The sequence below is a fragment of the Chenopodium album genome, chromosome 20 (assembly GCF_948465745.1).
Source record: "Chenopodium album chromosome 20, dcCheAlbu1.1, whole genome shotgun sequence".
Lineage (NCBI taxonomy): Eukaryota > Viridiplantae > Streptophyta > Magnoliopsida > Caryophyllales > Amaranthaceae > Chenopodium > Chenopodium album.
Genome location: NC_137853.1, coordinates 11,164,826 through 11,181,326, shown reverse-complemented (window position 1 = coordinate 11,181,326; position 16,501 = coordinate 11,164,826). Strand labels below are relative to the sequence as shown.

The 16,501-nt window shown below is 33.0% G+C and overlaps 2 protein-coding genes across 2 annotated transcripts; both read right to left on the bottom strand.

The window, feature by feature from the left end:
• Nucleotides 1-1,319: 1,319 nt before the first annotated feature.
• Nucleotides 1,320-6,434, bottom strand: LOC145598314 (protein trichome birefringence-like 35). Its single transcript, XM_081654651.1, has 6 exons — nt 6,201-6,434; nt 5,696-5,972; nt 5,403-5,574; nt 4,951-5,147; nt 4,708-4,860; nt 1,320-1,719 (listed from the first exon to the last, which is right to left on the bottom strand). The coding sequence occupies exons 1-6, from the start codon at nt 6,367-6,369 to the stop codon at nt 1,389-1,391; spliced, it is 1,299 nt and encodes a 432-aa protein (XP_081510777.1). The 5' UTR covers nt 6,370-6,434; the 3' UTR covers nt 1,320-1,388.
• A 3,972-nt stretch (nt 6,435-10,406) lies between these two features.
• LOC145598342 (protein trichome birefringence-like 34) lies at nt 10,407-16,134 on the bottom strand. Its single transcript, XM_081654686.1, has 5 exons — nt 15,521-16,134; nt 13,676-13,847; nt 11,945-12,141; nt 11,327-11,485; nt 10,407-11,044 (listed from the first exon to the last, which is right to left on the bottom strand). The coding sequence occupies exons 1-5, from the start codon at nt 16,012-16,014 to the stop codon at nt 10,693-10,695; spliced, it is 1,374 nt and encodes a 457-aa protein (XP_081510812.1). The 5' UTR covers nt 16,015-16,134; the 3' UTR covers nt 10,407-10,692.
• Between the last annotated feature and the right edge of the window lie 367 nt (nt 16,135-16,501).

Here is a 16,501-nt window from a genome sequence, read left to right as displayed (position 1 = left end):
TCTCAACTTTTATTAACAAACATTCTCTGTTACTCAATGGTAAGCTTTAGTACACTACTAGTACACTCACACATATAACTTCATTTATTCATGTCCGTTAATCGAAACACTATCATCAACCGTTGATTACACTCTCACATAAGTTTGTTAAAGCCTGTTTCATCACTATATTGTATAAATAGGACAAGGAACAAGAATGTTCAGATTACTTGCAAACTTTTTCATTTGAAAAGAAAAAACTAAATGGAAGGAATGAGAGTTATGAAGAAAAGTAACAAAGCAAGAGGGTGTATTAAGACTACTCAAGGGCCTTGGATTGTACGTCGAAACACTAAGAAGAAGGGTGTTGTTAGCTCCCTACGGTTTCCTAGTGAAAGGGAACGTCTAAATAACAAGGAGAGGGAGAAGAAACGCCGCCTAATCACTAGGAAAATATTTGAGGGGCTTCGAGCTCATGGTGGTTACAAGCTGCCTAAGCATGCTGATAATAATGATCTTTTGAAGGCGCTATGTGATGAAGCAGGGTGGCATGTTGAGGAGGATGGCACCATCTGTAAGAAGGTATCATTCTAAGACTAATATTATTTTTCTTGATTACTTGAAATTTGAGACAGTTTCTGTTTATTTTGAGTATTTGACTCATGAATTTTCTACTTATAATTTTGTACTAGGATGCTGTGACTCTAGGCTTGAACAGTGGGGTGGTGACTCAAAACTTGAGTGGTGGTGTTGCTTCTGAAGATCACTCTCAGTTTAATGGAAGTGATGGATGCACTGGTGGCGGAGGCATTGATTTAAAACTCTCACTTTCTCTGCCTGGCTATAATTAGTTAGGATTAAGAAGACAGCAAATTAATAGCAATAGATATAGAAGAAAAAAAATCAAGAAATGATGGATAAAAACATGAAAGTGTAAATGAAACTCTTTTAATGATTAGATACATAACAGATATGGTGGAAATTGTTACTTAGGATTTCCAGGTTAAGATTAATCATAAACTACTCAATATTACAGTAATTAAGAGTTTTTGTCAACTTAAGTTTGGTATGTGTTTGTTCCGAATTATTTATCCACTCGTGCATCAGATTGGTGCAATTGCTAGAGTTTGAGAGTTGGAACCAGTATAACAATTTGTAACTGCAATCACTGCTTGACTTGAGTGTTGATTGTCAATAATGTGATAACTGACGAGTCATAGGCAAATCCTTTGATTCGTAGGCAAAATTTGAGACAATTATGTAGTATTGACAGCAGATATTTAACCAGGTGTATCAACATCATAATTCATATTCGAGCACATCTATGAAATTTAGGTGAAACTTTTGACTTAGTTATAGTAAACAGTGTTGATTATGGAATATGCTAATTACAATTTTGTGTATCCTTTTTACAAAAAATGGAAGAGCAGTTCATTCCATACATCAGGTACACCAGGCAAGCACCAATGTATACAATCAGAATATGACTCAGGTTTTGACAACTGTTCAGGACTAAGCGTTTCCCAAAACTTGCGATAAATAGAAGGATGGCCATCTTTTCTATATTCAGATAGCTGAGTGATGTTGAGAACTGTGACCTTTGATCCCAATCGACTAAGGATACCCTCCACGATACTCATTGTTTGCACGTCGGAACCAGTTCCCCAGTAATTCTCCTGAATAATGGGATCACTCTCGTTGTAGCAGTTTCCTTGACTTTCTGGATTCCACTCTTGACTCCTGAATGGAGACAAAGCAAGATGAGGTCCGTTAAGGAAAAGAGACGTAGTTAGAAGTAATTAGCAATACTAGCTTCATGAAAAATGCAAATGATGAGTCCACTAAAGCATACTATAGAGACAAATAGTGCGGTAAATTTCAAATGAGTGTTGATCATTAGATGCGATATTTCTGACTTCTCTCAAGACCTGGGATACAAGATGGATAGATATACTTGGCTAGTCGTAAATATAAGGAAATATGGGAGAGATTGGTAGTCTTGGCCAATGAAGGGATTTTGCAATAAACTAGGACAGATGTGTAACTACAGGTAGGATCTTTCCTCATTAAGTTAGGATGACTACAAAGATACAGCTCTCCTATGCAATATGACTGACATTAACGATGTTTCCTTATCAATATGACCATTCAGATTCATAAATCATGGAAAATACCACAATGAAAAATACAGCAGCAAAAGCAGAGCATGGACAATAAAATGATTAAAATTGCAACGAAGAAATGGGAACTAAAGTACAGAAGTATAGAAGCTAACAGCTTCTGTGCACTCATTAGCACACTTTGATTTATTTCACAAATATATTGATATAAGACGGCTTTACCAGCTGCACTTCAGCACAGCTTCAGGAGACTATGGTAGTATGGTGTTTCCAAATGCAGTGTATACTATTAATACTTTATGTTTAGAGGGAGATCATCACAATTATATTTACGGCTATTTCACCAAATGCCACTGAGTAATTTAAAAATTCATCAAATGCCATCGGACTTTTCAAAATTCACCAAATGCCATCCAGTTTTTAAAAAATTTACCCGGTGCCATTAATGACCAACGGCCGTTAACTCCGTTAGTAATTAGGGGTTAATCTAATACGTGTCATGACATAATTGGACTATTTATCTTAATTCATAAAAATTAAAAAAAAAAACAAAAAAAGTTAAAAAAAAATTTAAAAAATAAAAAACAAATTTTACCAGCCACCCCGACCACCGCCAAACCCTAACCCCTCCCCTCATGTCGCCGGAAAACGGCCGGTCACCACCGGAACCACCAACAATCGGCCGGCCGACCTTGTAGCTCCCCACCTGACCCACCGCCGACCCCCAAAACCTCCCTCACAAACTGCCCCAACCCCATAAAATCGCAAACACCCACCCCAAAAACCACCCACACAGCCGCCCCGACCCTAATAACCACCAGTAAAAGCCCCTCCTCCCTTCTCCCACCGTCGAAACGACCAATTTTGAGGGTAGGGAAAGGGAGGAGGGGCTTTTTACGGGGTGTTTTTGGGGTCGGGGCGGATGTGTGGGTGGTTTTTGGGGTCGGGACGAGCAGCGTGGGTGGTTTTGGGGATTGGCGATGGGTCAGGTGGGGAGCTACAGGGTCGGCCGACCGATTGTTGGTGGTTCCGGTGGTGACCGGCTGTTTTCCGGCGACATGAGGGGAGGGGTTAGGGTTTGGCGGTGGTCGGGGTGGCTGGGAAAATTTGGGTTTTTTTTTTTTTTTTTTTTTTGGTATTTTTTTAAACTTTTTTTGTTTTTTTTTTTTAATTTTTATGAATTAAGATAAATGGTCCAATTATGTCATGACACGTGTCAGATTAACCCCTAATTACTAACGGAGTTAACGGCCGTTGGTCATTAATGGCACCGGGTGAATCATTTAAAAACTGGATGTCATTTGGTGAATTCTGAAAAGTCCAATGGCATTTGGTGAATTTTTAAATTACTCAGTGGCATTTGGTGAAATAGCCGTTATATTTATATATATACCTAAATGTACCAATCAATATAGGACAGTTTTGTTCCTACTATCAGTCTACAGTTGTAAAATGAGTTTGTTGATTGATTTTCTTATTGTTTATAAGTCAATGCTTCTTTCTGTAAGACGACTACATAAGATTGACGCACACAACATTAGCACACCCAGAATATGGGGCCAGAAATTGAAGAGGGGCAGGAAGCCCTTGGTCCTTGGTGCCGATGCGGAATAAGCTTAAAGCTGTATAACAACACAGTGAAACAGAGAAATTATCTAGGGTGTTTGGAAGACTGTAAGTGCCAGAAATTAGTTATCTTGAAATGCTTTGTTAAAATGTATTTAGCTGTATTAGGCTCCAATTGTATCAATCAATAAATTCATTTAGTTTCCACCAAAAATAAAAGGTAAAACAAACAGATGAAAGGAGTAGCCTTCAACTCCTGGAGAATAATTCCCAGTATTTTAGCTTAACATAGCTTAAAGCCTAAAAATTTCAAATATGATTGTATGGCTATTGTCTATTTCTTATTGCAACCATTTAAAATGAAACTCACATTAAATAAATAAAACAAAAAAACATTTTAAAAAGTCTTAAATTTAAGAATTTATCAAACAATATTTATGAAACCAATGTCATAAATCAATTTCATACATGTGCAGTAGAGGTGCTGGCTTCAAAACTCAGAAGCTTCATACAGTTTATAAATATACATAAATAAGCTACTCTAACAAAAGATTAAAACATTAGTCGTGTGGTGCCAGAGAGAAATTATCTTTATTCTCAAGGAACCATCGTACCATCGAAACACAATAAAAGACAGTTCTCCATTTCCCTTGGGTGACTATCCTTCTTTATCACAGCATAGTATTATAAAGCAAATAAGCAATACGAGGTGACATAAGATAATTTAAGGGATACAGATTTATTCACATATGTACCTAGCACTAGGATATGACAGTGTATTCCAGTTAGGAGATTATAATATGTAATGGAACTGTAATCCTATTAAGATTCTAAAAAAAAAAAAGTCCAGGCTAATTGATTGCTCTAAACTGTAACTCCAGTTGTCTTTCAAAATTTGAACATCTGAAAATAACCTTCAGATTTTTTTATAACTCAGTAATGACAAAAATTGTAGGCCAAGGAAACCAATGTCGCATGCTCAGGTCAATTTGAAACTAATTAGCAAGCTTCAATGAAATGATTTAGGTGGTTAGGCACTCACCACATATGAGTAGGTGACATGGTAACAAAAAACACCCGCTTCTCGAGAGGACTGACATTAGCATCCACCCACTTAGCCCAGGTTTTCATGGCCAACTCCATGGCTCGTACACCATCCAACTCTTCACAAACTCTATTATCTTCACTACTCCACCTGACAATTAATAAAATGCATGACAATTAAATATTAGTTCTTGGCTACTAGTGAAATCTGTGCCAAAGATTAAAAAAGGATCATACTCACAACAGCTTTACCGGTCCTTGTCTCCACCATAAGTACGTATTGAATACGAGTATATCAGCATTCTCCCATTTGGAAAGATGCCTTGAAGCTGAATCAGGACGGATTATTCGATCACCTAACCTATGATTTACAGGATCATCGGAATTCGAATCAACAAGTAAAGGAGCCCATAGAAATTCAATTGAAGCATTATACTCCTGCATAACAGAGGGCATTCAAATCAAGAACTCAAACTTCCATGAATTAGATATTGATTAACTACTGCAAAAGGTCCTTAGCACTCCAGCATAGATACAGACACTTACACTTCATTTTGAATGGGAATTTTACACAAAGTTACTATATTTGCTACTGGACACGTACGACAGCAGAGTGCCCAAGTCCGAGTAACATTGCTGACAAGTACAACACACATGAAAGGAACATTCATATAGAGAACTACTATAAATTACCTCTGCCCGAAAGACAGTAAGATGAGCATTCGGGGACATAGACCTCTTGTTAGCTGGAATCACTGACTGTAGCAAGCACACCATAGAGATCCATTGCCCTCTATTGAGTGAATCTCCCACAAACATTAATCTCTTCCCTCTCAGCTTTTCCCACATTTCAGTAACACTCCATCTATTAACAACACCAAATCAAACCATCATCAAATTCAGTATGTATAAAAAAAAAAAAATCACTAATCGCAACTCAAAAATAGCAAAATTTCAATGTCTCATCAATCATCCATAACAGCTACCTTTTCAAATTGCAGTCATTTGGCTGCCACCTCCAATACTGGTACCCCAAATCAGGTCTTCCATGCTTATGACAAGCTAACTGATCAGACATGTAAGGACAATGGGACTCATTGTATAGAGGATATGATCCATTATCAAACACCCATTTCCCTGTAAACACATCACACTCCTTGACACCGCCCGAAACCAACGAATGCCGGTCACTTCCACCCCACCCCACTTCTCCTCCATTGTACTTTACAGTAGAGCTACATGTAGTGAATCTATCCAACTCCACTGCAACACCCAATTCAGAAAAAATCACCTTTAGGGCAAAACAGAAACAAAAACACAAACACAAGATATTCCCCACTACAAAACGCAAGAAACCCACCAAAATTCAGCCACCATTTTAACAAATTCAACAAACCCATTACTCAAAACACAGAATTTCAACAAACCCACAAAAATTCACCACTTAAACAGCAAGAAATTGAAGAAAATTAGTGATTATACATAACAAACCTGGAGATGAATTCTGGGTATTTTGCAGATGAGGGTTATGATCCTGGGGTTGATACTCGTGAATTCTGAACTCGTTGAAAAGAACAGTAACAGTAATCAAAAGCATAAAGATGAGAGAAATAAGAGGTAAGTGAGACCTTCTTCTGCTCCATTTCCAGCCCTGCACCATAGCTGCTGAAATGTAAGGAGAGAGAGTGAAAGGGACGAAGTAGAGATTCGAATGTTGGATTTTGTCCTGAAAATTAAATATAGCAACGTTTACCGACAGTGACTGGTAATGGAAACTTGAAGAATTAGACGAAGACTATATTATTTGATTAATTAAGGGTTGAATTTGAATCATAGTACTGACTTTACTGAGAATATGTTCTTCAATAAATTAGTATTTTATGGTTTACTTTACTAAAATTTTACTTTAATGGGTTAAGGCTTTTAAGCAACACAATTATATTGATAAAGTTTATTTGATTAAATTAATTGCATTTCGTTGGCCTTGTTCTATAACTTCTCTATTCACATTATTTTTACTTTATTCAATTTACTAAAGTTAAGTTCGGGTCAATTGAACACTTCTTAAATGTTGCATAACGTTTCTTCATGTTTTGACTATGCACAATTGCTATCATATATTCGTATGAGGTTTTTTTTTTTTGTTTTTTTGTTTTGTTTTGTTTTGTTTTTTTTTTTTTCTACTACCTTGTACCTTCGTTAAATACACTTTAATAATTTCAATTATTGCCGATTTACTTCTAATAATCCCAATTAATTAAAGTTTATTTTTTAATAATCCTAACTATGCCCTCACTTTGCCTCCAACACTGAAATGGGTTAAAAATAATTTTTTATTCTTTCCCCAATAAGCACCATGTCACTTATAGAAATGGGTTAGAGTTTTGTGCTCTACGTGCTTTATTGCTAACATAACTTGGTTGTCCCTTCGAATTCATATATTGGGATCTCCATTCAATTAGGTTGGATAGTCGTTACAACAACTTAATTGACACGGTTGGTCTCAGCCCTATTCTCTTTGATGACTTATTAACTAGCTCTGTCGTAGTTAAGCCTTCGTTAATATTAACTCTGTAGTAGTTAAGCCTTCGTTAATATTATGAATTTGCGATATTATCTTTTGACTTGATTACAAATTATAGGTCCACCATTCGAGATAATTTCACTACAGAGTAGTGCCTAATAATAAAATCATGTCTAGGACATGTATCTCTAAGCTTTCCATTATACTTAACATTCTTGATTTTTTATCCTCTCTAAAGCTGCTTGACTAATATGACTATCACAACATATGGAAGTAGCTTGTATAGGTTATTCTGACCTGGCCGATTTGGCCGAAATTAGCTCTATGTTATTTCAACAATAGCCGTCAGACTTTAATTAATTTGTAAAATATAATTTGAAGAATTTATATATGAGGTATGTATGCTTCAAATTTCCAAAAACAGTAATTAATATGTAAAATCTAATTTGAAGAATTTACATGGTACGTTCATGCAAATCATGCTTCAATTCCAAAAACATGCATGACAATCATTTTCAAGTAAGAAGCCTGATATAAGTGTGAAGTCTTCAAATAATAGCTACTCAGGCTACGCTACAAACAAACTTCTAAGAGGGGGCTGATTAATAAAAACAGCAATGTATCTTTTTTACATGTTCTATATCTAATTAAGAAAATAATAAACCTAAATGGGTACGAGTTTTAAATTTCAGACCTCCCAATGCCTCCACATTTTCTAGCTATAACACTACTTGACTTTTCTTAGGGGCCATGACATGTTTGATAGACAATTATAGCTAAATGTATCTCAACTTTGATATTGTTAGTGGATTATCTTAATCAAAAGCTTAAACTGACAGTATACTTGGCGCGAATTAATTCCACTTTGAAGGAGGGATGAATGAGATTCAAACCCGTAACCTCTATGATGTCACGTTGGCTGCGATACCATGTTAGTGAACCATCTCAACCAAAAGCTTTGATGGTTGAGGCCCATGAATATATTTTATAATCTCATATATATTCAATAATCTATCAACCCATGGTGTCCTTTAGTTCTTATGAGCTCACGCCTAAAGAAGCTTACCTATTGTTGCTCTATTCCATCCTCCAACTACTTTAGGTAAGCATAAGATATTCCATGAAACCGGAACTTTAATTTCTTTTAGGTAGCGTTTGGATACTAGCATTTTATTTCAAATTTGAAATTTCAAATCTAAAATTTCAATTTCAGATTTTCAAATCCAAATATTCTGTTTGGGAAACTTAAAATTTCAATTTACTCATTTGAAATTCACTGTATTTTTTTATTTAATTTGAAACATCTATCTATATATATATATACTAAAATAACAACCGTTGTTGTCATCATTGCCTACGTGTCACTTTTTTATTTAATTTTTTCCCTCCAAAATGTAAGGATGAGGTCATATATATATATATATATATATATATATATATATATATATATATATATATATATATATATATATATATATATATATATATATTTTCTTTTTAAGTTACCCTATTCATCATAGCTTTGAAAATATATTCCATTTGAATTTTTAAATTTTAAATTTTAGGTTTTCTACACATATTATGCTATTTAGTTATTTACGAGTTGTTAACAATTGTTAATTGTATAATATAATTGAAATTTCTTAATCAAATATGAAAATTATGCACTTTCGGAAATTGTATATTCTTACTTGATTAGAAAAATTAGTTAGGAAAAATGAGGAAGTTATATTCTTTTAATACGTGTTAAAAGTCTATAATTCAATTCTTATTTTAAAACCGTGCATCGCACGGGGTTAATCTAGTAAATTCTTCAAATTACTATCGAAAAATAATTCTTCTTCAACATATTTTATCTCGCATGCTTGATCAAATCGTGACTAGATCATCATCAACAATAGCTAGCTTCAACTCGCCGTCAATCGCTTCTCACCGGAACCCTAACTCCGTCACATATGTCCCAAGAAATCGTCTATAAAGTTTCATTAAATATATGCCGTCAATTATTACGATAGCGGGGAAAGATAATCATGAAAAGGATGAGGATGAAGAAAGGGCTTCAATGGAAGAAAAATCTCACACACCGCTTTAATGGAGAGTCAAGAGTACATTTTAATGGATGATAGAAAGCATGGAGGATACAACCTGCTTCAATGGAGGAGAGAGAAAATTGGGAGTGAGTGTTGGGCAACAGAGAAAGAGCTGGGTCTTTTATTTTTTGTACTTAATGTTGAAATTTGAAATGATGGGCTTAGAGTTGAAATTTCAAGTTTATCAAAATAAACTTATGTCTTCAAAACCTTGGAATTGGGCCAAATCCAATTCCCAAATTACAAGCACATCCAAACAAGGCAATTGGGCCAATTCCAGCATTTCAAATGAAATGCCCAAACAGGCATTAGGGAAATGTAGAGAGATGAATAAACTTGAAATTCCCTAATGTTTGACACCAAAATGTTAATAGGTTCAACAGAACAACCTGAAAAAGCTGAAGCCTCCTTGCATAGGAAGTCATGCATTTTTAATTACCAAGACTTAGCTCTATGCAAAACTCTATCAATTGGAGGCTTACATTGAACACTGAACAAGCTTGTTGACACAGGAACTCCTAAATACCTAAAGTGTTCTAAAAATCACCAGTCGACATTTGAAAAGTGTATTGTGTATTGTAGATTTTATTTATTAGCAAAAGTTATAGCACTTAAATATTAAAATATACACTACTTTATCGAAGCTATAAGAGCATATATAAGCAGAAGAGAACTTCAAGAAAGAATCAAAGAACATTTCTGGCCACTTGCATACAATTGGCTTAGAAGGTCATCATCAACAAACATCAAATGAGTGATGTCCAATTTTTCACATTGAGGATGAAAGTTGAAATCATGCTTAAGCTTCAACCGATCCATGCATCTTTGATATGTACAGATATCAAAGATAATCTTATACAAAATATATCTTAAACCTAAGATGAGAATATTCTATGGATATTCTCTATCAGTCATACGTATTATGGAGACATAGGGTCAAACCACCTGAGCCCTTTTTAGCACTGGCCAGGGGAATATAAGGCTTGCCATTCGGCAATATGTTTAACAGATTGAGCACAAACACAACCAAAGGTCCACTTGATAAACAGTCCCTAAGCCTAATCCAATCACGTAACTATAAAAAAAAAAAAAAAAAACATTCTTTTTTTCAAATTTGAAAGAAAGTACCAGAATTAAATTGCATAGATGGACAAAAATGTCCTTGTTCATCAAGTTGAAAATGAACTCTTGATCAAAAGTATTGTGTAATTTGTTAGAATAATTAAATTTCTTCTCGCCAGTTTATACAAAAACTTAATACGTTAGTAAATAAAATAAATTATTTGTGTATTGATGTTCTTCGTTAATCTTTCTTACCTCTAATACAAAATAATCAATTCCTACTTACATGATGTATATTTTCTACGTGTCACAATGAACTAAAAATGTAAGCATAGAGGATTTCATTCCAAGTATCGGGTACACCAGGAAGGCACCAATGAAAGCAATCAGCATACCCACTAGGGTTTGCTAGTTGTTCCTTCGTTAAAGGATCATAAAACTTTCTATAAATTGATAGGTGTGCATCTTTTCTATATTCCGAGAGTTGAGTTATGTTGAGTAACTCAATGTTTAACCCTTTTTTCCTCAAATTCTCAATTGTTTCTTCAACTAATTTCATCATATTTGGGTCTGATCCACTTCCCCAATAATCTTGCTTCATTATTGGTTGTGTTTCGTTGTAGCAGTTTGGACTGCTTGTATTTCCCCATTCTTCACTCCTGTACATTTGCATCAACATAATGAACATGTAAGGATATATACCAATTGTCGTGGTCGTTTGCAAGGCAGTAATAAACAGTGGTAATGGTAATGATTTTATACGTAGCATTATTTACTATGGAGTACCACTTATCAAACAATGTTTTTAGTGTTCTAGTCACACAACTACTGAACATGTATCCTAAGTCGAGATTTAAGCTAATTAGTAATTTTTAATGTTTATTTAGTGCGTGTATAAATAATCAATTTGTAAGAAAGTACAGTTCATAATTGTATAGTACCTTTCATGAGTAGGAGACAAGCTCATCCAAAAAATCTGAGTTTTAGAATGGTTGACATGAAGTTCCAGCCAATCAGACCAAGTCCTCAATGCCATTTCATAACCCTTTAACATTTCTACATCCTTGTATACTCCGTCTGGACTTTCAAAGGTTCCCCACCTGAACATTTTGTACATACAAAGTCAAGATGCTTGGCTCTTAATACAATTAACAGAGTATTACTGTATTGGTCGATTATATGATTAACACTAATTTTTGGGTATCATATGAAAAATACCAAAAATCAAATGAAGTTTTTCCTAATTTTCTTTTAGTTGACGTATCTATTCCATATATAATTAGAAAACTTTATATTAACCACAACATTCGAAATTCTTTATCGACAATCTTTGGAAAAAAATAAAAAAAATTCTATAGCTTTCAAATCCCACACAATATATATGTCTTTTAGAAGTACGTTATTACTAAAGTCCTTTTTCTAATTATCTATTCCTCTAATTTTTTGATAACTTTTTTTCAAGAAAATCCTAGTGTTGTCTAAGATTGTGGAATGTGGATGTCATAAGAAATTAATCACGTGTTTTAGCATGGGTACATATTGTGAAGTTAGTAACTTACAAGATTTTCATGAAAGGAACTCTCCACCACAAATAAGAGTCAAAAATGAGGAAGTCAGCGTGAGTCCAATGTTTGGCATGCATTTCAATTGCTTGAGTTCTGGCTATTCTATCCCCAACACGATGTTTAAATGGGTCATCTGCATTGGACTCCACCAACAATGGGGCCCAATAGAACTCTATTGTCGCATTGTACTCCTTCAAGTTTAAAATTCAACCCATATTAAAATGACAGGTAATATCAATAATAAAATTCTATCGTTATTTAATACGAATATTAGTTTTGACCACATATGATCTTATAGTTTCTTGTCAAAAAAAAAAAAAATATATCTTATAGTTTAATATAAATTGGATGTACGTAAAAGTTAATGTGTTGGTAATTTATATTGTGCATTAACAAATATAGAAGCTATATATATATATATATATATACTCCCTCCGTCCCAAAAAGAACGACCCATTTGGGTTGATTACGCGGGTATTAAGGAAGTTAAGTAAAAAGAACTAAAAGTATATCTATTCAAAAAAAAAAAAAAAAAAGTAAAAGTATATTGGAAAGATTAATTTACATGGGGTTTGTAAAAAAATAGAGAGAGAAAGTAATAAAATAACATGGAAAATCAAATTTTTATATGGGGAAGCTAATTTTGCACAAATATTGTAGCAAATTGGTGGGTGTTTTAATGCAAATGGATCATTTTTTTTGGGACAAAGTTTTGGCCAAATGGGTCATTCTTTTTAGGACGGAGGGAGTATATATATAAGCCCAAATGATGCATTGATGCAAAAATTGATGCAAAAATTGGAAAACAGAATAACTAATAATTTACGACAGCAATCTAGCTACTAGCCTCACTGAGAATGTAAAGCATAATTTTCCTAGAAGAGATTAATTAAATTGACTATATTAATTACTAAATCTTGAATAAATAATGAGACACCGTACCCTTAAATTATGCTTAAGAGATCTTAGATATGAATTATATGATGAAATGTTATCTCCATGATCAATAATTAAGAAGGAAAGATTCAAGTTTCAATAGTAAATGTAGATCTGAAACAACAATCATAAATGCACCGGCTACTTAGCCGCTTTTTTCTCTAATCTTTTCTGCTCTCTGTTGCTATATGCTAAATGTTTCTATCTTATTATTCTTATATTATTTATTTAATTATTTCATGTCATACTTATTTTATGTTTTCTTTTGGAACCCTTAGAGTTACACTGATCAAATGATGATGCATGTAGATTTTTTTAAGAAATTGAACATATAGACTAATAATTTGTGTGAAATCAAAGAAGATACAACTTAAAATAATACACTCACTATATAGATATAACGAAAACAACATAAATTTGGAGTACAAAGTACAATGTTAATCACGCTCTTATAATAGTCTTTTTTTTTATAATTTTTTTTTAATTTTTAATTTTTATTTTTGAAAGGATGATCTTATAATAGTCTCATACTCTCATATATGTGTTTCAAAAAAAAAAAAAAAAAAAAAAAAAAAAAAAAACTCTCATACGTGTAATCTAATATTTCATCTGATCATTATGCATGTTGGTTGCTCCGGATGCCTCATAATCTTATTTGTCAAAAGCATTATAAAGTTTTTGGACTTAAAGTCTATACTACAATTTTGTCAAATTTGTCATTTAATATATAAATAAAAAAATATATAAAAAAAAATACTGAAATCATGGATCAATGAAGAAAATGCTTACAATGGCTTTGAAGGTGAATAAGGAGCCATTAATTTGCATGGATTTGAGGGAAGAAGGAATTGAGGAATCCACCAAACACATCATAGAAACCCATTGATTTCTATTCAAAGAATCTCCAACATACATAAGTCTCTTATTCCTTAGCTTCTCCAGCAATGCTGTGGCATTGAACCTTTTTTTAACATCACAAAAGAAAATAAATCCCACAAATACCTTAAATTACTACCTTTAACCACAAATTAATTTCTCAAAACACACATTATTATAAAGCATTGTTTTCCTAGTTTCCTTTCCAGCCTTGTGGTTAATTACGATACTCTGATCTATTGGAAGAGAATAAACTACTTGTACAAACGTACTATAGTAGCATAAAGTATTACTCGGGCTAATAACTAGTTTTTATTTATAATAATGCGTCTGGCTAATTACTTACTAAATTGTTATTACTCCCATATAGCAGTGTCAGATTTAGTTATTAAAACTGTACTTTTTAGTGTTAATAAATTGAATAGTTAGAAATGTACGTACGCTCAAAACAAAACGTCAACAAGATTAGGTTTGACATTTTGATTTCTTAATTGTTATTGGTTCTAATTCTGGCTTAGTACAATAGTGGGTAAATTTGTTGATCCAAAGTCAATAATTAGCACCGGTTTAACCGCATTTGTAGTCGGACAGACTCGGACATAATAATTTTATTTTCCAGATAGATGGGATTAATTATTTTTTATTTTTTATTTTTTTTTTTTTACGGGATCAATAATTCGATAGTACATTTTTAGTGAATTGTTTTACAATTTTTAATGAGTTATTCTTTCGATTCATTCTTCACTTTTTAATCTTAACATTTGGAATCTTTTTGTAAAGGGGAAATGATCAAAACATAATAATGAAAAGTAATGGAGAGACCGAGAGAGTATTATACCGTGGGAAAACTACTGAATCATCTCCATTTATAAATTATCCATCAACTAGTCTAGTTTTTCTAGTTTTATCATTATTTGTTAGTATCGATGCAATAACTTATAGTAACTCTTAGAAAAGAAAGAAGTGTTTGTAAAGTTAAAATGTTTATACTTCCACAAATCCTATAAGTTTAACTCATTGAATACTTCGACTCACTTTACTTTATTCTAATTTTGACAAACTTCTAATATTATTAGTCTACCTCTCATTCATACTAGTTACTATTTTCTACTCACTCATTGACTCATTGTTACCTAATTCACTTAGAGAACAACTCTAATTGCTAGCTATTTATACCCTACCTTGAATTATCACATCATCTTCTCTAGTTATACTATTCTAAGCTACTTATTCCATTGGCTAGCTAATTGTCATTTGGATTTTTCAATTTTTATAATTGAAACAATGTATTTTCAAGTGAATTATCTAATTTGCTGGGCCAAACTAGTCAATAAACTATCTATTAATGTTTGGTCAATACCTAAAGTTGTAAATATTACAAATGAATTCTCAATATATATCAACCAATTGAATTTTAATTAATTTTGTATCTCCAACTATATCAACTTGATTTGCTTTTACTTATTTTTAAAAATTAATCCTTAAAAAAAAGAAGTTAAACGGAGGAAATATGAAAAAGGCATAATTAATCATTTCTTTTAAAAAATCATTTAAAAAAAAAAAAAAAAAAAAGAGATACTTCATATATAGGATGCAAAATTAAAACTTTGTACTTATACGTGAAAAGTCCTAGGTAGGAGTAACCTTGTTGGTATCTTATAACAACAAAAAATATTATCTCATCATTTTCCCAAATTTTTGTAAAAAAATAACAACCTTAAAAAAAATTAAAGTAGAAGAGAGAGAAAATGAACACACCTTGGAAGATGACAATGGTGAGGTTGCCATCTCCAATATTGATAACTCAAATCTTGACGTCCAAAATACTCACAACCCAAAAGATCCGATAAAAATTCACACCCTTTTCCATCATATAAAGGGTATGTTTTATTATCAAACACCCATTTTCCCGAAAAATAATCACACTTTTTTTGCAACATTTTTAGTTCTTCCTTTATTGTACCATTGTTATTATTACTAATAACAACCTCATTGTTGTTTAACGATGGTGGCGACAATGATGGCGATGACAACGGAGACAACGGATCGAGTTTGTTGAGACTCGATCCGTCGTCTTGGTTGAAGTAGAAGATAGAGATGACAAGAACAAGAAGGATAAGTGGTGTTAGGAGTTGAAAGCTAGTTCTAATACCCCATGATGAAGAAGATAATGATGACATAGTGTTACTGTTAATGTTAGTATAATTGTGGTGTATTTGAGGTTGTTGTGTATTAGGCTTATTATTAGCCATTTTTGTTTAAGAATTTTGTGGGTTTGGTTAATGAACTTATAAATGTGATCTAATGAGTTGGAAATGGTTGGGTTTTTGGTGTAAGAGATAGTTTATATTTTCAATGGAGTTGGTTAGTTTTGTTGTATGAAAAATGAATGAATTATTGGAATATTTATTTAATGTGAAAATACATGTGCCAAGGTTGGAGTAAGCTTAGGTAGCAACTTTGACCTTATTGAAAACAACAGCATAATAATCCTGGATAAATTTTATTGTAGATACTTCGATTCTTTGTTTAAATCATCACCATGATACATTGATACCCCCTTCATATTATAATGAATTAATGAGTGTTAACTTGTGTAATGCACGAGTTTATATAATGGAGAATAGTGTTAGATATAAAGAATGATATTTTTGTTGGTTTGATTAATTTTCACTCATCTAGAGATCTACATATAACTTAGAGGTGATCATTGTATGAACTGAGCCGGGCTTGTGGTAA